General features: G+C 41.0%; 1 protein-coding gene across 1 annotated transcript in view; it reads left to right on the plus strand.

Annotated features, from left to right (window-relative positions):
* Positions 1 to 1,961: 1,961 nt before the first annotated feature.
* The window catches only part of cdh2 (cadherin 2, type 1, N-cadherin (neuronal)), a 56,265-nt gene continuing 38,160 nt past the window's right edge, over positions 1,962 to 20,066 (plus strand). Inside the window, exons 1-2 of the mRNA XM_029452838.1 lie at positions 1,962 to 2,285; positions 4,002 to 4,110. Of these exons, the coding sequence (XP_029308698.1) occupies positions 2,226 to 2,285; positions 4,002 to 4,110 (169 nt within the window). The 5' untranslated portion in view covers positions 1,962 to 2,225. The remainder of the gene's footprint in view (positions 2,286 to 4,001; positions 4,111 to 20,066) is intronic.

Genomic DNA, 20,066 nt, shown 5'->3' on the forward strand with positions numbered 1-20,066 from the left:
ATCAACAGGTCATTCAGCTTGATCTCTTGACCACTTCTGCCAAAGGGCATATTGAATCTGACTGCCTTTGAAACATGATTTTGAAATGTTTCTTATCAGCTGGGAGGAAAACTTGCTGTTGGAAACTATGACCACAACAGTTTTTCTTGAACGTAATCTTAATTGTTTTGCACTTTCTTTCTTCTTTTGATTGCATTCATTTCCAGCAAAGGAGTCAGTCTAATTCTTTTTTTAAACATGGATGATCAGGCGTGCTAATCAATGACAAGACTGTGAAGTGACATGTGGCTCTCATTACAAGACGAAAGCACTTTCAAAAAATATTCAGCCCTCTCTTCCTGTGTGTGTGTGTGTACTGACTGTAAGTGGGATGTGATAGTGCTTACTGTTTGTTTAGGATTACAAGACACTCTCAGGAGCGGATGGTTTGATTTGTCGGAGGAGGGGAGCAACATCGCTCCCATCTCATACTCACATCCACCACAAAACGCCAATAACTTGGAAAACAACAGATTGCCCAGGAGGAGGTGAACAAAAAGTCAGCACTTGTTTATTATTTGGAGATAGAACAAGTATTTTTCCCATCTACCATACTGAAATATCTCTGTGCCACCGATGAAATCTACTCCATAGAGCCGTCTCTTGATAGTTAATTAGATGTCAGCAGCACAACCAAGGTAATTTAACCTTCATCAGCCTGTATCACATGAGCAGATAATGTGAGGGAATTATTCATTGCATATTTTTATGGAACGTGAAAAAGCTTTACTTACAGATTCTAGGCATAAGTGAAGATGAATGGATAGAATGCAAAATTCTAAATTCCACAGTGATAGTCATTTGTGAAACAGTGAGCTTATTCGGCAACACTAAGGGAGACTATGTGCATGTGCATGTGAGGGGAAAATGCACACACAGCACATCGACAGGTAATAATCCTTAAGATCAAATGCGCAGTAAACAGCAATTATCTAAGGGCAATGTGATCAAAATCTCCCACCTTATGATCAATAGAGTCTGGCCACGGCTACTCTTTATGCAGACTGAGAGACAACTGATTGAATCCTGCATTACTGATGCCCATGACATTCAAAAAGCATTTATCTAAAAGGAGTCTGGACCTAATAACCATAGAATTTTAATGAAAAACAACATAGATATACAGTCAACCTGGTGTCAGAAATAACACACTACCATTTGATAGCTTTAAACTTAACTTCAAAATGAAACACTGACAACAGAGACAACCAGTAGTAAACATAATATGATTTATATCAATGATATTCACATACAGCAACGTCCGTTTCGATTTGTCTTACTTTGCATTTCAGTCTCATTTTAATATAATGTGCATGAGAATTTGAATGAGACCATAAGCAAATAAATAGTGACCTCAAACTGACCTTAACATTTAAAAAACTATTGCACTGTGGTGTAATCTGAAATGGTGAGACATTGTTTTTTGAGCATTAATGTAATTTGGACTGGAAGGACAGCTCGGTCATCAATGAGAGCCATATTTTGGATGGTTGGTAATGATATTATGTAGTTTAAATCAGGATACCAAAGCCTTATCAGCAGTTTTGCATTAATCTACCTGTTTAGGCCAACCGTTTTAAATATAATACATGTAAAATAGCCTATAAACATAAAAAATACAGATACATATACTTGAATGCTTAGATTAAATACTTTACAGATCCAAGATAAAAGGCTACAAAAAAAACAAAAAAAACCTAGCCCTAACACTATAATGTAAGATAAGACCACCATAAACTCGACACACCACCACACACTGTGTACGAACATAACTATTATGTATGAATATTATAATACTGTGTCATTTGGGATGATGGTTAATTTAGGGGACCCCTCTTGGTCCCAGCAGTGAAATTGTGTGTGTGACCAGTAGGGAGAGACAGTGAGATGGGCGGTTTATAGACTAGTGGCTGGGGCTCTTTTTGTGTTTGTGTTGGACTGGATAGGAGGGAGCAGCAGCCTCAGTACCAGGCACTGCTCTCCCTCAGTACTGACTGGATAGATAGAGGAGGAGGCTGCTACATGCTGCCGCCGCCGCCACCGCTCCTGCCTTTGTCGTAGAGGGACCTTTTTCACCGCGGCCACACTTAAGCCAGACGGATAATCTTTTTATTTTTTCCTTGTTTCTTTATTTTTTTTTATACACGGATTCCGAAGTGGGAAATTTATCAGTCGCGAACGCACCAATGTACTCACTACACGAGGGCAGCGGTCTGTTTCTGCTGTCGGTCTTGGCAGGACTGCAGGTAATGCAATTTCAGAGCTGTTTCGAGCGGAGTTACACCGGACAGTTTAGGTGCTTGTTGTTCGGTGTCGATGCTATTTGTTGAGTTGCGAGCTCAGTCGAGCTGCTAGCTTTCCAACAGGCACTTTACATGGCGTGCAGTTTTGAAACAGTGCCATGAATGTACCAACACATTCACGATAAAGTAGGTCTAGCACGTGCCGTAATTACTGGCTTTTAAAAAAAAATTGTAGCCTATGCTCACGATATGGTGTGCTATTGAACTAGCTACTACGCACATTTAAATTAATTAATTCAGCTAAAAGAGTTCACATTTGCAATGACGTAGTCTAATTTAAGAGTTCATAATGGCTGAATCTTTTATTGTCTGGGAGTTGGGCGATACAGGCCCACACTAACCTAGTTCATACTTGTATTGTATTTAGTTTAGGTTTAATATGTAGATTGCTGCAGCGTGTCTCTGTCCCCCGGCGAGTTAATTGCCTCTCTGTTAAAAGCCGTTATGAACGACAATGAAAAGTATCCTACTGTGAAATGTTAGGTTATGTAGGATAGCCTAACTACATGTTACAGTGATGGGATAGTGATTGTAGTTTAAACCTACGGAAGGAACCTGACTGTGGAATGGTGTTTTTTGCGGAAATTATTTTATTTTCTTGACTATGTGGCTACTTTGTTAAAACTGTGTCCCTTCAGCAAACGGTAAAATAGCAGCTGACAAGTTAAATCATGCAGTTTTTGGCAGCTGAAATAATTGTTGTAGAGGATTTGTGCCTGTATTAACACTTATATCCAGAAATGTACATCCTGGTGCCGTTGTTGTAATGTGCTAGAATTCCAGCTCTGCTCCCCCTCCCCTCCCTTCAAGCATTTTCCATTTAAATTCCTCTGATTTAAAATGGCAAGTGGCACGGATACCCACAATGCTCTTTTTAGCTGGACTCCTCGTTTTACATTCTTTTGAGAGTGCATGCAAAGAAATAGGGCCAGGCCTTCGTTCCTAGGAGCTGAATCAATGCTGAGGTTGTGTGATGGTGTATATTTGGACATCAGTTATGCTCTGCTTGTGGTTTCTTACTGTTGGTAATATCTTTCTTTTGTGCATTCATTATTTACGGAAACACCAGCCCCAGTGATTCACAGACTGTTCTGCATTGCAACATCCCCATCAACATTCCCTGAATATATGTCATGTTGACACACATATGTGTCATGTAGTTTTTATTTTCAAAGCAAGGCAACAAAAACACTATAGCACTATATTGATCACAGTGATCGCCTTGCAGTTTCTTTAGACATCAGCAGTTGTTATTTCTTGTTTGTTCAGACTTTAACGCATGCGTGTTTATTCCCACGACAGTGGATCGTTACATTTAGTTTTTATTGCTTTGTTCCTGTACTTAAAAGTGGAGTGTTTGTCCAGAGTAGTGTGTTGATCACAGGGGCCGAGTGAGAGAGTTGGTCATAACCCTACCCTGTGCCTGGGCCCCTCCAGGGGTACAAATGGAGCTTGTTCTTGCCTAGCCATGCTTTTTGGATAATGCTTAACCCTTTTGGCCTCATTATCCTAATTGCAGTCCCTGCTATAAAAACAACAGATGCTTTTGTACAACTGTGGGGACTTCAGAACGTGACCAAGAGGATTTGGAGGCAACAGAGTGCATTTTTGAAGGTTGATTTATGACTCATTGTCCCCCCCCCCCCCCCACCATTACAGATTGCAGCGGAGGGCAGGGGCACCCCACCATGCAGACCAGGCTTTTCTGAAGATGTATACAAGGTTGTGGTGCCAGATATCACAGAGAAAGGACATCCCCTTTTCAACGGTGAGTGGTGAAATTTTCCCAGTGCTGTTACGTCCTGGATGCTTGTTATGTTTGTTTAAGTGTGTGTGCGTGCCTGCCTGCCTCCATGTTTTACATTTTGGGGAGGATCAGAACAAGCCTGACATATTTAAACAATTAGCTTCGGTGTAGCTGTGCTGTATTGCAAGTCGTGTAGTTTGCCTTGTAAACCAGCTCAAATGTGTTTAAACTTAACTATATAGCTCCTGTCAATTTAGCTTACATGCTGTTCTTGCCTTCAAAGTAGACACACGCATAAGGAGATTGTTACGTAAATGCTAAATCATACATGGTGGCTAAACAGTCTGGGTTTTTTCAAATTGCATTTTGTTGAAGAATAATAAATGCTAAATCATACATGGTGGCTAAACAGTCTGGGTTTTTTCAAATTGCATTTTGTTGAAGAATAATAACTGCTGGCTTTGTCATTAAAAGTAGGGAAACTTTGTTGATTGCATTGGGGACTTGTTGCACTGACTAAAAAGTCAATTACACACAGATTTGAATACTTGCACAACTTTAATCAAGCAAATAACTTATTAAACATTCCCATGCCTTGTGCTGATTCATTTAATTATTACCATCACCATATGCCATTATTTTTGCATTTGTCTTGTTCTAATTCAACATCACTTCAGTACAGATTCAAACCATATGCTGGAAGTATTTCTTCTGTCTGTTACTTTAAAACCTTTATGCCTAAAGGTACGCATTTGAATCATATGGTAATGTATCCATTTGCAGTGTTACACAGCTAAGCCCAGAAATAACAGCAATTTAAGTATCTTTCAAAAATGTTTGTTACAGCGATAGTCTTTCTGTGGGAAACCCAGATGTTGTGTGTGTGTGTGTGTGTGTGTGTGTGTGTGTGTGTGTGTGTATGTGTATGTGTGTATGTGTGTGTGTATGTATGTATGTATGTATGTATGTATGTATATATATATTATATTATATAACATGCTGCAAACAAGAAAGTGAAAAATAATGATTTTTTTTAGCTCATTACATTGCAGCAAGCATGACCAATACTGCCTCTTTGGAGTCTAATATTGGCAAAATGAGGATGCAGCGACCATGAAAGAGTATGCAGGCCCACAGACGCTAATAAAAACTGGAATATATCACCAGTGTGCTATTAGAGAGGTTAGAGCCTTGAGGTCATTTGGACCAGAAAACATTCTCACTTGTGTTGGATTTCACAGTGTGTGCCTAAAACTTGCACGCTGCCGTTGGTGAGTCAGATAGGTGGAGGGGGAGGTAGCAATGACGAGAGAAGAAAGGAGATAGGGAAGAGAGTGTTTAGATGGGTGGGTACAGCTTTCACTGGGCTTTACCTTGTGCACAAGTTTCCGTTTGATCCTGCAGGTGATGGATTTCCCTCTGTTGGCTTGTGGATGAGCCGTGACCGGGGGTAATCAGGTTCCCTTTTGTTTGCCCCCCCCCACACACACACACAACCCCCTTTTCTCTTTTCTCTCCCCTCCCCCAGCGAGTTGTTGCTCTGTGGAGGTTTCCTTGGCAGAGAGGGGCACTCCTGTGTCATTGTAATGAAGCAGGGCTCAGCAGCGTGGGATGATGTTAATGAAACTGCATTCTCTAATGAAAAGCTCCTGTGGCATGTTTTGAAAGACAAAGCCCCCACATTGTGGAGAGTATGCCCAAAGTTTTTCCACTTTGCTTTCACCATGCTGGTTTGGGATATTGTTTTTGACCAGGAGCTGAGGGTTGTTTTATTCTATAGCCACATGTAGCAGGCTAATGCGTTAAGTTTCCTTGCATTTCATTAACTTTGTCAATTGTGCCCTGAAAGGTCTTAGATAATGAATAGAAAGACATTGAATAGATCTTGTTGTCATTTTATTAAACATACCTGAAAGTTTGAACACGTTCTAACAGAACGCATTTACTTTGTCATGTTACAAATAACCCAGTCAGCTAATTCCAGTATGCATAAACTTCTCCGTATGTTATTGGTTGGGAGTTTAGCTTACTTGAAAAAGGACCTGCTTGCATATCTGTGTAATACCAGATGTACATGTAAGGTGTCAGTAATATGAGTCCTTTTCTCGTATTGTATTGCCTTTGACCCCAGTATACTGTATGCATGAGACGCAGCAGGACTGAGCTGTTAGATATCTTTGTCCCATCTAATTGCAGTCTCTCCTATTGTTATTTATCAGGAGAATACACATCCTGCTGTCAGTAAAACCTGGAAATGGGGGGCCGTTCACATGTAAATGGGTGACATTGTATGTGCTAAATTAAAAACATCCTGTGGATTTGATGATGGCAATTGTGGCCAACCAGTTAAAATAGCTTTTTATTTTTAAGATTTAATCACATTGCCAGCGACGTAAACTAGACTTCAACTGTTCGTTGGCCAAGTGATGCCTCATTGATTTACAATAGATTTGTTAAAATGCATTTCTTCAGAGTTGCTTGGCAGAGCAGCGCAGAGAAAAGCCAGGAAGGAAAATTCTTCTTCTATGATAACTCCTCTCCAATGATCCATTACAGGAAGGTTACGCTCATTGTTTGCAGATGCAAAACAACATCAGTATTAGGGGGTTAACTACTGTCCACCCTCTGGGGGCCCATATGACCTTGCTTTTAAGGTTGGAATATTTGCTTTGGCCTAATACTGAGTGGAGGGACCAAACATAGTTATTTATTATCAGACCATGATACAGACAAAAGCAGCTATAGTCTTTAAACATTTGCGCAGTGTTTCCTCTTATCTTGTTTAGTCACTTAATAAAGCGACTTGTTTTACTAAATTGCATTTAATTTTAGGTAGGCTGCAGCTGCGGGTGGTTTGCCTCTGGGTGTCTAATGGTATTCTGGTGGCTTTGGAGAGCTGACACACATTGCAGTTTATTTTCCAGATGAGGCCTTTATAGCGGGGTTGCAAAGTGAGTCAGTCAGAGCATTATTCAGCAGAGGTTTCCCTCCCTAAAACTGGGTTAATGAAAAGCCCAAAAGCCTAATTGAGCTTAATACACTCTTATGCTGCTGTTCTGCCATCCCTACCCCAACCATGTATCCTGCTTTCATTTTTCTTTCCTCCATGCCCTGTGTTTTGCTTTTTTCTTCTTGACAATTAAGGCGAGTATGTCTATAGTCTGCTTTAGCCTTGGTTCAAGGGCTTTAAATGTGAGCGTGTCAAGAGATTCCAGGCAGACGGCTTCACATAAAAGATCGTGGTGGGGGGGGGGGGTTTACAGTTGGCCAGTTTAATAATGTGATTGAAACAATTACTGTCAACGTCGGCAATGAGAACATGAATTTGAAAGTGCTCTCGGGCTCTTTATTTATATATATAGATATAGATAGATAGATAGATAGATAGATCTTTGCTGTGTTTGTTTAAGGCAAACCTTTTAAACAAACCAAATTTCTCCATTTTGACAAGAAAAACATGGTATTCTTGAAATCCTGAATGTTGCCCTGACTGAACCCATTTTCATGTTGTTCTGGTTCTCTGCGCTCTGTTAAGATTCTGATGGCCCCGGGTACAGCTGGGGCCACTCAGATGTGTTTAAGGGGCCCCAGTGTTTGGTGAGACGTGACCCTGCTCGACCCTCTCCTGTAAACTGGGCCAAGTGCTCAGCAACATACTCAACCCCTTTTCCTGCTCTCAGATTTGAGATGAGGCTGGTGGGGGTTTCCTGGTTAGGTGTAGATGAATGAAAGACCAGACAAAGATGTCCTGACCCGTCACTAGGGAGGCTGCCCTACCTCATGTTGTTCTGACCTACGAAGTTGATCGTTCATCATTTGGAGAAATGGACAAAGGCACATTTTAAAAGCCCAGGTCTTCAGCCAGTCTGCATATCAGGTTTGATAGTATTTGTTTTACTATTATGGCTCTTGTGGTATGGGCTAAATAAGGGACTGTCTTGGGAACATAATTTACATGTTATGTAGCACTGTTGATTATGGAATTATTCAGTGAAGGTTGATAACTTTGAGGAATATCTTGGAATATAGTATCTGCCGAAGCCCAGTGTCATAAAAATACTGTCTGCCATTAGGATCCTTTGTGTTTGAGGTGTATGCATTGATGTCTTGGCTAATGCTGAATAATTCAATAGTCAAACATGAATTTCTTAATATCCAAATCCCTGTTCAAGATGACATCCATAAGCACAGAGGAGCCATCATACGGCAGATGAGAAAAATGAGGAGCAACTTGAGACACTGTGAAGCTCTTTCTTTTTAATTGTATAGCGGCTGCTGCATGTTTCACATATTCTCTTTGTCATTGTGGGACATCAAGAGCAACGCCACCATCCTTCTCTTTTTGGTGAGGTTCAAACTCCAGCTCTCCTTTTATTTGTATTGGCTAAGGCAGCAGTTTCAGTGTAGTTTTATTCGTAAGAGCAGTCCATTGCCCCCCTCCCCCATCCTTTCAGGAAGTGGATCAATGAGTCCAGGGTCTTTGTTTTCAGTAATCAATAAGTTGTAATGAAGGCTGCGCTCCAATTCCCAGCTAAAGCGTCACTGGTGGGTTGGAGTTGAATTTGAATTAGTTTTATTCTTTATTGTTGTCAGCCTGCATAAATATATTTTCATCCCGTCACTGTCTTTTTTTTTCTTTTTCTTCCTGGGAGCGCCATGGCCTAGATAACCACCACATATTGTGACGACAGATTGAATTTTGGCAGTGCATGGTTTTTGGTGCAGTTTTCCTCCAGTATTACAAGGAAGTTGGTTGAGTGCTAGTGTTATGGCCACCACAGCCCTTTGTCAGATGATCGCAGCTCTGTTGCAGTCCTTAGGCAATATCGTAAAATATTCAATGATAATGTTATTGCATTAAAACAAGTGCACCCATCTGTGGCTAATTTGTGTGCGTTCTTTCTGAGCCTGCTGGGTGGCATGACAGAATAACACATATTTTATTTATGCCTGACCTTTTTAGGCTCTAAGTTCCCAAATGGCGGTCTTAATATACTCCCTCCATATTTGGAGGCAGTTCTTGAGCAATGCCTAAATGTAGATAAAGTACTTTGAAGAGGACTGACATTATCCTGATGGCTTCTCATCACCTCTGTTCATATCGCTCTTATCAACTACAGGCCCTGCCCTCTGCTATTGGCGCCTAACAGCGTGTGGCTCTGACATTGGGCAGGAGTTAAGGTGTCCCTCTCTCAGGCCTGTGTGAAAGTGTGGGGGGTTGTCCTTGGCATATAATTAGCTTGTTCAACCCAGACTGCTCTCGGTGGTGTTGAAGGGCAGCTCCTGGTAACAGACACTTCTATAACTAGCTGTTTGTAGGTTAATTGACCTAGACTGCCTCGATCAACAACATCTGAGTGAAGATCAGCAGCCGCACCATGCTGTATAATCTGCGACTAGTTAAATGTAAATGTCTCATTTATTTTTCACAAGGCTCCATGTAACTATATTTTCCAAATCAAAATGTCATTGTCTAACATGATCTAAAGGGACTGGATACAGATGTGAAAAGCAGACCTTTCACTTGATTGCTGCTTCACACAGTCATGTGAAGGTTAGAGGGGTTTTATAGGTTATTTGGTTTGAGAACACACCTGAGCCCCTCCATCCGTGATGCTGTATTGCTAAGGTTTTAAATTTGATGTGTGTGTGCTTCCATCTAATAGACTGTCAAAAGAGAAAATTTATTTATGCTTCTAAAACAATCCTTTCCGTTTTGCGGTTGGTCGTGACATAAGAGGGAGCTGGAATCATTCTTAGTGATTGTTGTGTTGTGGAGCTGACTGTTTTATTTAATGTGAAGAACACCCAGGAAGTGCATACGCTGACCCCACTATGTAATGAGGCCGTATATAAATAGCTGTATTGACCTGACTTTCTGCATATATGCCTCCTTATAACTAGGCTAGTGTTATTTTTCACAAGTGAAATGCTAGAACAAGTGTGGAAAAGAAAATGCCAGCTTGCACCTAGAAGACAATACGTCAGCACTGTGGAGTTAATTGTTTACTTTTCTTGAGACTGATTTGTGCATTTCTGTGACATTATTCTTCTGTGGGACAACCTTTTTTGTCTGGCAGAGCAAACTGCTCCATATCTCTGTCTCAGATCCTGTCTCTCCAAAGAAAGTTCTGTTTGCAGTGTTGCCCCAGCTGTGTATTGTGCAATACCCCTGCTCAATTTTGCACAGTTTCTCTCTCTGCTTGTTTTTCTCATTATGTTTAGCTAGATGAGAGTACAGAGAGCCTTGGCTTTACATTTTACATCGGCACCTGTGAAGGGAAGCCACTCCCAGGCCCCACTACTTTCTCTCTCTCTCTCTCTCTCTCTCTCGTTAAATCTTTTGTTCTTAAGGCAATACGTTTAGCTTCAGCTTTGTAGCTTTTAGACAGGAACTCATTCACTTGCTGCCCGGATGTAAATTCAACAGCATTGAACGACAACAGGAGTACACAATGTCTCTTGTGTGCAGGGTCAAACCGGGAAGCTAATACTCAAATGAATATATTAATGAGAGTTTGAGAAAATGTAAGAGATAGAAACAGAACTAGCCTTGTGTTTAGCCTTTTTCTGTATGCGAGTGACACGCATAGCTCGCATTTTCAAACCTCATGCTGTGTTCAAGGAGCTACATGAATTGGCACACTATTATTCCTCCGCCAACAAAAGGGAAATTTGAAGCAGGGACATGTTAATTGACCCAGATACTGTAACCATGTTCACAAAAGCCAATATCCTGCTTGGAAAGAGACGTCTACCTCCTGCGGGCCACGCCAACTGTTGTGTTCCGGCGGGGGCTTTAATTTCAACGTACCAGCGCCTCTCTGGACACTAGCCTCTGATGAGTCGCCAGGTCATATCTCGTGACATTCTCCGTACATCCTCCTTTTTATCCAGCCTTCGATCACCTCCACCACTCCCTTACCTCCTCCCCCCCCTGCCCCACATGAGCCTTAAGATGGATGAGCTCCCATGGCTCTATACAATGATTGATGGGACTTAATTGAGTAATGCAAGGACAGTTCTGCAGCATTTAGTCCTTTTATTCTATAACTGAGTTTGTTTCTTGGAGTAACCTTGGATGCGTCATGAGTCAGTCATGAGCGTGATGTGCAATTTTAGTGTTGTGGGTAATATCTTTTGATAGATGGCTGTCTTTTTACTCTAACTTGAGAGTGTGTGCGAGACAGGTAATATATATATATATATATATATATATATATATATATATATATATATATATATATATATATATATATATATATATATATATATATATATATATATATATATATATATATATATATATATATATATATATATAAATTCCCATTCACTATTGATCATATAATTCCAGGGACCTGTGGGTGATGGTTATTTCTATTTTTTGCTTGTCTTATAAAATAAAGAATATCATTACTTTTATCTACAGTGAATTAATCTTTTAATTTAATCTTGATTGAATTAGTGATTGGGAACATTGCATTCCATTATTTTTCCTCTCCCAAACTGTGCGCTCATCAGATAAGCATATGTTGCCCTCCATATTACTTGTCTCAAGTGATCTACTGTTACTAGGCCTGAGTCTGCCATCACCACACAGCTATTATGATTGACCTGCAGCAATTTCTAGTCTCCATTTTAGTGCATACTATGGCAGTGAGCAACATATCGCTCTGCGGCCTGCGTTGTCTGAGTTTATATTATCTCTGCCTCTGTCGATATTTACTGAGGCATTAAAGAGCGTGCAGCATGTCGCCACTTTATTTCCTGTAGCACTGCCGGCTCAGCAGGACAGGGGCTTGGGGGGGGGGTAGATTCTTACTGAAGGGTATAACTGCTGCTACAAGATTAAGGTCTGCTAATTTGTCTAAACATGTTGAGTCTGACTGAGCATACACAAATGAGGTGGCTAAGACAAAGGCATATGGCATAACCGTTTGATTGTGATTTTGATTTGAATTTCTCTTGTTATAAATGACTTCCTGCCTCAAGTTGAGAGCACAATGAACAGAATCGAGGAGATCATGCAATGGTTGTGTTACCAGTTGCTGTATTCATTAATCAAGTTGCACTACATCAAGACATTTCTGAATAGCAACACTCCATCACAAACGTCAAAACAGTTTACATTTCTTCACTAGTTTCTTTCTTTCTTTGGCTCTCTGCCATTTCATATTTTGGCAGGTAAAATCTGCTTGTGAGCCGAGAGAAGCTGTCCATTAGAGCTGCATGATTAATTGTATTCAAATCAATATTTACATTCATAACCAAAATCTCATTCGTACATGACGATGATTTGGCTGTGTTTGGATTAGCAGGAGATCAGTGCATTAAGCCAAACCCTCCTAATTGCTCACTAAATTGCAAATAGAGATCAAAATGAGAAACGCCATGGTGAGGAAGAGGAAATCAAATTCATCCAATCCAGTGACACAAACGAGCTTACAGTATATCAAAATAAGGGTAACATTGTTTTGCATGAAATATTGTATATTATGAAGATGATGATGACATGTACAAACAAGATTGGCAATGGCCCTGTGCTGCATGTCATCCCCTCTCTCCCTCGCTCCCTCCCCCCTTTCCTGTCTGTCTTCAGCTCTACTGAATAATAAATGGGAAAATAAAATAAAAAATAAAGCGCATTGCAAGCAAATCAGATACAGCATTGGAAGCTAACACCACAAATTTGTTCAATATGATGAAGCGATCAAGGCCATAAAAACTCGCAGAAAATCTGAGCTGCCTGGAGAATGTAATCTCTTGGTATTTGGAGGAGAAAATCGCAGTCTCAACAAAAATTTTCAAGGTAGTACTTTTTGGGAGTTCTGGAGCATTCCACTGCATTGCATTACAGTGTATAGGTGTTGCCATTTTCTGGTAACTTGTACTGCATTTATTTTACCCTTAATGTATAAAGAACATTAAGTGTACCCTTTCTGCATTTCAGGGAGTGAATTGATTTATTTTTAATATTAAAACAGAAATGCCAAACCCCTGTCTGTTTTTTGTGTTCTACACTAACACTATGCACACTGTACGCTTGGCAACCGTAACAAAGGTTTCCAAATGTTTACCAGCATCCCAACTACCTTCCATCTGATTCTACTCATGTGCAATACACTCCATCTTATATAGGTCTTGTGTCAGACCTTCACTCTCACACTAAGCGTTCTAAGCACTGTGACCTTTGTAGAAGATAAGCTTCCTTCGGCTGACTTAAAGAGTTTGGAATAACTGCCTCAACCATTAATTTATGGCATTGCTAACCATATGAGGGCTATGAGCCAAGGTTATTGACCTTTCACGCCTGTCACTAGTGATAGAGGGAGCCAGACCTAGAAGGAAAATGAATTGAGCTTATTAAGAAGCTAGGCTTTGAATCAAACTGAGGGGGCAACTTTCTTTTCATTCATTTATTCATTACTTTTTTTTTTACAGTGTTTGACCAATTGTCTTCTGCCAATGTAGAAATTGAGAGCACATACAGCAGGAGTTACATTGAATCTTAATGCTCCCCTGAATGTGTCTGGGAGAGATCAGGGTGCGGTGCGTGAAATGCCTGAAGGATTAATACTTAAAGCATAAAGCACATTACAGCAGAACTTCTTCAAATGAGGTCATTATTATCAGATGAAGGATTTTGGGGACTCTGCAACACAACTTTGATTAGTGATTCTAAGGAGATTTGACTTAACAGACTTTGCAGTTTTATTTCTATCACAAATCCTTTTGTCTTTGTGGGTCTTTGCTTGTGATTTACTTGTACATTTGTAGCTGTAAGACAAAGGAGGAAAGCTGAACGGGCAGAAAACCATTTGTATAAAATGAAGCATGTAAAGAATGTTGTGTGGACTGCGGAGAAACAGAGCCACGAACAGAGAAGATTGAGCGCATGTTATTTCAGCCCTGTCCTCCCTCAGAGCTCCCAGTCTGTAAAACCTGGTGGGAGGCAAGGGAGGAATGCATTTATATTGGATCAACATGCTATGATGTTATTTTTCCAGCTCCACTACTTGTGTTTATAATCATACCCAGTCCCTTATGGGGTTCAACTGAAACCTTTCTTATTGACTCTGGAGAAGCTTATCTCTGCCTGATACGTTGTTTGTACATAGGAGCACAATCACATCCCAGTGGAAATAAGCAATAGCCAAAAACAGCGAACTTGTACCATAAATGTGTTTTTGTTATTAATGGACGTCCCTGGTGAGGTCCAACTTGGAGGACATTTATAATATTGTACTTTAGTTCCATTCATACATATACCTCAGATATTTCAAGTGGGCTTATAACCTTGTTCAGAGAACAAGAACATAGGCAGAACCACTGATGCTGCTTCAGCCATTCTCTGTAGTATTCATTTAGAGGAGCATGTTGAATTGTTCAAGTGTTTGTTTATTTCCAAAAAGATAGCCAGAGGATGAAGTAAAAGGACTAATGCATGAGAATTGTGTGCGCTTGAGAAGGGGGGGACTTATTTGTATGCTGGGTGACTACTTATCAAAATGTGCAGTATGTAGAAAATGGAAATGTTTTTTTTTTTTTTATCTTTGCCTGTGGGTAACAGGGGTATGTATGAGTGGGGGGGGGGGCGGTGTTCATGCACTCAGGGTATAATCGCACTGCAGCCTAATATTGCTGTCACTCTAAAGCTGAAGTTCACACACATTTTAATCAGAAAAGAGGATGACTACCAAATACTGAAAAAGTGAATGCTTGACATTTTTAGTTGAATTTGAGTGTGTATATAGTGGAACTCTTTGGTCAACTAGAAGTCGGCAACATCATAGTCATAGCCGGCCTTTTATTACACTCTCCTGCTACCTCCTTTTAAGGTGTGAGTTGCCTTTTTCCAAACAAGATGCCAGTTACTCATAGAGATAGAGATGAGGTGCAACATCCTCATATTTTCAATTTAGACGATGCCTTTCCACTGCTGTTGCTCCCGTTGTGGACCACTTTATGGCCCAGAACAGTCTTCAATAAAGTACGCTGTGGATGTCTTGCCAAGAACATAAACCATCAGGTTCACATGGCATTATTACTAAAGTATTTAGTGTTTGTTTAAAGCAACTCCCCCACCCTTTTTAGTGCACACACACAGAGACACGCACAAAGCTAGTCTTTTAAAGGGTATCTTATTGGATAAATAGTAGAAAAAACAACTGTGGTGAACTCGTTTGTATGTTGCCCTTCTGTCCTACCAAGAATGTGTTGTCTAGGAGAGCTGGGGTCAAAAGACACAAACAAGGCTTTGTTCTGCACTTACCAGGCTTATTCTGTGCAGAGCATCTGTAGTAGGCAACACTGGGACACATTGTTATTTTATACATCTGTTGAAAGATTGCTTAGTTGATTGAAAGAGAATATTTATTCATGAGTTATAATGCTGTATATTAATTATATTTCTTTCTTTTTGACTGACAAGATAATTACACATACTACATTTGAATAAGCTGAAGTTGCGCATTTTGGAGTTTTTCATGGACATAAAAACAGAAATGATTCATGACCTACAGTTGCTACTTACTGCTGTGTAGAAGAGATCTGTGGTTTTTCAGTAATCTATTTTTGATGATACAAGATGGAGTACAATAAAATCCACTTATGTGTTAGAGATTTTAGACTATATGGCTATAATACACCCAAGGATGACTTCAGACTTGAATATTACCAATTATTCATAGTGTGGAATCCAGGGGCCAGTGCTAAAATATTACTGCGTGAATGAATATGAGTGATAAGGCCCTAAAATCATCCCATCTTCAAGATGATGTGTACACATTTTTGTAGCACTAACACATATGAGTACAAACTCACAGGAAAACAGTGTGGCTGTTGTTGCTTTTATTGGTAGACAACCTAACAACCAGAGCCCTATCACGCTGAGCACCTTATGAACAGGGCTGTTGCAGGCATTAAAGTGTGTGTGTGTGTGTGTGTGTGTGTGAAGCAGTAGGTGTTGGACCCTGCTGAACAGTATTCTATGAAACTTGGCTACAACCAATGCAGTGTCTAGCCTCTCCTCAGCCTGTCCTCTGATCTCCGGCCTTCATTTATTGGTCCGTCTGCAGTGCGCTTGAAAAATGCAATTGCACCAGCAATGATTTGTGTCTGTTTAAAATAAGGCAGTCCAGACTCTGGGCACATGCATATTTCTTTCTTTTTTAATGTCTTTATCATTCTATCTCCATTTCCATCCCTACCGCTCTCTCTCTCTCTCCTCCACTTCCTGCAAATCCATTCTCAGTGTGCCACACAGACGAGGTTTCTTAGCAGCTTATCATGCCTTCCACCAGACCACCAAGGGGTCTAAGCATGTGTACACAGGCAGCTGTGCACCACTGTTAAACTCCTTTCTGTGTGGGATAAGTGGGGATTGGCATGTACTCTGCCCGTCAGAGCGGGTTTCATCTGCTCAAAAATGCGCCAGCTGGGCAGAGCTTTTTCACTCCTCCTATATATGAGAGACAGACAGAAATGAGACGTAGAGAGACAGAATGAGAGGAGGGACATAGAGAGTGTGGTTGCCACAGCTTCCTGACTGTGGCTTGGGGCAAAGCAAATGTTGACACATGTGTTATGAGTTAGCGCTGACATAATTGTTTTTAAGAGTGGTCTAACATATTAAAGATGTGCGGCTGGCTCCTTTACTTTCTTCCCTTACACTTTATGCTGTAAACACTGAGCAGTAATGGGAGGAAGGGCATAAGAAGAGTAATTTATGTGCGGAGGAGAAGCCTGAGATGAGCCCTCCCTCTGGGATTAATGGGAGTCTCTGTCTCTGTTCACAGGAAATATGAAAGGCCCTTTGTTGGTAAAGGGCTTGCTGCTGCCAACAAATAACTACCCCCGTCATATCGAAAGTCCCCCAACCTCTAAATTCATTGCCTCCTCTGCTGCTCATCCTTCACCCCTTTTTTTTTTTTTTTTCCTATAAGCCTATGTGTTTTCTGTCAAAGTCGCTCATTTATGATTCTACGCTGTGCCTGCTGTACAGAAGCCCAGGAGACACTAGCTCACATTGTTAGTATTCACTGTCACTTCCAGATTTCCGGCCATTGGGTGAGCAGAAAGAACAGTGGGATGAATAGTGCTGTACAGGTGGTGATTCATACTTTCACCATGTTCAGTCTTTTCCCTCTCCTGTTTTTTGTCTAATGTGTTTAATTCCAAGATGCACTATGATATCAGGCAGGGAATAACTAGTTTTATATGGTTAAAGCGTGACCAGTGGGCTGTGCTGGTGATAATGCTTTATTTTTAGTGCTTGGGCCGGTGTGTGTTAGTCTGTGGGGTGGCTAAGCATACCTCCTTAGGCCATTCTTTATTTAGCGTATCCTATCGGTGAGGGAAAATGACTGTTTGGCACTACACTGGCAGTGTCTTTCATCAGGTCACACATTGGTCTCCTCACACCTGCGGCTCAGGATCAGGAGGGTGAGAGGTTGTTGGCAGGTGTTAATCGCTAAAAAAAAACCTATATATTTGTAGCATCTAATTGTTCTCTCCTGAGCGGCAAATTCACACAGCTAAGAATAATTTCCAAACAGTAGTTTTATTTTGGCACCCAAACATAAATGGGTGGAATAAAGTATTTCACAATCGATTGTTCTGTTCTTGATTTGCCTTGCAGAATTTCCTCTTTACTCAAGCACTTCACAGAGCAATGTGTTTGAACAAAAATCCTCTTTTCAGTGGCTCTGAGCTCATCAACACTCTGAAAAGAGTTTCATTTTATTCTCTAACATGTCCAGCTTTTCATTTCAGCTGTAAAACATTTTCATTTATTTGTACATTGCTAGGAAGAATAACAGTTTACTGGAACATCTCTGTCACACCTGAATAAATCTGAACAGGCTAATATGTGAAAAAAACAGCAGTTGAATTGTTTCCCCCCTCCCCCCCTAAATAACAGCTCTTCTCTGAAAAATATATTCTTGCCTTAGATTAAAAAGAATTGTTACAGTTGTTGTTTGAGCTGTCCATGGTAGTTTCAGCTGTGTTTGCCTTCGCTGCCTCAGGAGCTCCACACTGAAAGCAGAGAATCTATTCGCTCCATATTGACTTCCCCGGGCTGTCTCCAATGGATTTGACATGGATAACGTGGATGTGTTTGTAACGGAAGGGGGGAGGGGACTTAATAAAAGCAGGAGACCCCCATCTGAAAAAAAGGAGGGAGGAAGAGGGGAACTTAAATGAAGAGGGCTCAACTTGGCAAAAGCCATGGGTTGTCAGGGGCAACTAAAATGTCTCTGCCTCCCTCTCCCCCTCCCCTCAAGGCAGCTCAGATATAAGCATATAGTAGGACTGAATATGAGCCTGCCATTGAAAGGCTGAAACACAATACACACGTTGGATGTCTGCCTTATAAATGATTTGTAATTGAGTTTTCCTGGACTCTGCTTGGAGTGTAGATGGAGTCTGGCTTTAATGAGCTTCAAAGTTTCATGTTATTCTATGTTTTAATTGTAATGCCGAGGACGCCATTCATTTGTTTAATTTACTAGACTGGGAGCCGATGGCTGGGCTGGCGTGGTAGGGGGGAGTTTAATGACCATTCTCTGGAAAGGATAAGGCTTATTAGTTCTGATGGGCCTCCTGTCTCATATAACCTAATGTGGCCATGATAGACAGAGGATTCTGGGTTTGGATACATTGGAACTATAAATCGAAGCATATTCCCAGGCCCTGGACTTTGTAATTGCCCATTAAGGGCCATGTTTGTAGATGGAGGGGCCAGATGTCCCTGATGTGGCTGAGGGTCCAACGTGGGCTTTGAGGCAGCGTGCAGTTAAACGAGAGGAGGAGCACAGGCTGGACATTGCCCCTCATTAAAGTGACCTGCTCTCTGCTAGGAGACCCATAAAAAAAACATTTTAATGTTCTTACCAGAGAAGCTCCACTATTTGCCCACAATTCCACAGCTATAAAAAATGGAATTGAATTCCATATGAATTCTCTGCTGTCATAGCTCATGGCACCAGCTGTCTGTCCGTGTTAAAATCTAACCCTTGGGCGCCACTCCCTCTAAGTTTGGTGTGTTCCATATGTTACATTGATCTTAAAAGCTCTGCTCCCCCCGGTCTACTTGAGCAGAAGACCTTAGCCTGATTGAGTGGGACATATGCAAGGGGAACATCAAACATTTCAGTATTTGGTGTAAGATCACATGACCCCGGTGATGTTATCCTGATTGATTTATGATGCAAATGGTCTTTCTCATGTTACCACTCAGCCTCATTTCTCATCTTTATCCTCTTTCTTTGTAAATATACATAGCATTGGTACTTGCTTCCATGAAATTGGCTGTCACAAAATGGTAATTTCATTTAATCCAGGCACACTTGTTAGGGATAGTGTGTCAGTGTGATACTGTACATGCTTGGCAGCACCCATCCCTCTCTGAACACCCTATCTCTTGTTTGTGTTTGGGCTGTGAACTCCCGTGCACAGCTGCCACCAGGGCACGTCTGCGGGTTTCTGTAATGCCGATGACCTCCTAATATGGATTCCAGTGAGGCAGAAAGGCAAATGTTTGTGCTTCCAGGTCTTCCTGGTATCCCGGGTCGCTACAGCTGTCATGTTATCCCCCTTCTACCCCGACCTTCCTTCCAACTCAGGATGCAACACAATATGGGCGAGTGTCCCTCCTGCAGACGCTTAAAGATATCTGCTGTTATTTTGACAGAAGCCTGCATACTTAATCATTAGGCTTCCGGCACAATAGCCCTCTTTGAGGCTCAAGTCCCAACCGGAAAACAACAACTTTAGATTTCAGGGATGGAATCTGATTTAATGTCCTCATAATGCAATGCTCTCTTTAATGCTGAATGTACTATACATGAACTACACATATTTTAGATAGTGTGCCCTCTGAGTGTTGTTCAGGTTAAAAGGTAGTAAACTCTCTGCTTAGCTACGCTTGGTTAATGTGCAAAACGTCTCTCTACCACTTGGTCTTTAATTTC

Source organism: Cottoperca gobio, chromosome 17 (assembly GCF_900634415.1).
Source record: "Cottoperca gobio chromosome 17, fCotGob3.1, whole genome shotgun sequence".
NCBI classification, from domain to species: domain Eukaryota; kingdom Metazoa; phylum Chordata; class Actinopteri; order Perciformes; family Bovichtidae; genus Cottoperca; species Cottoperca gobio.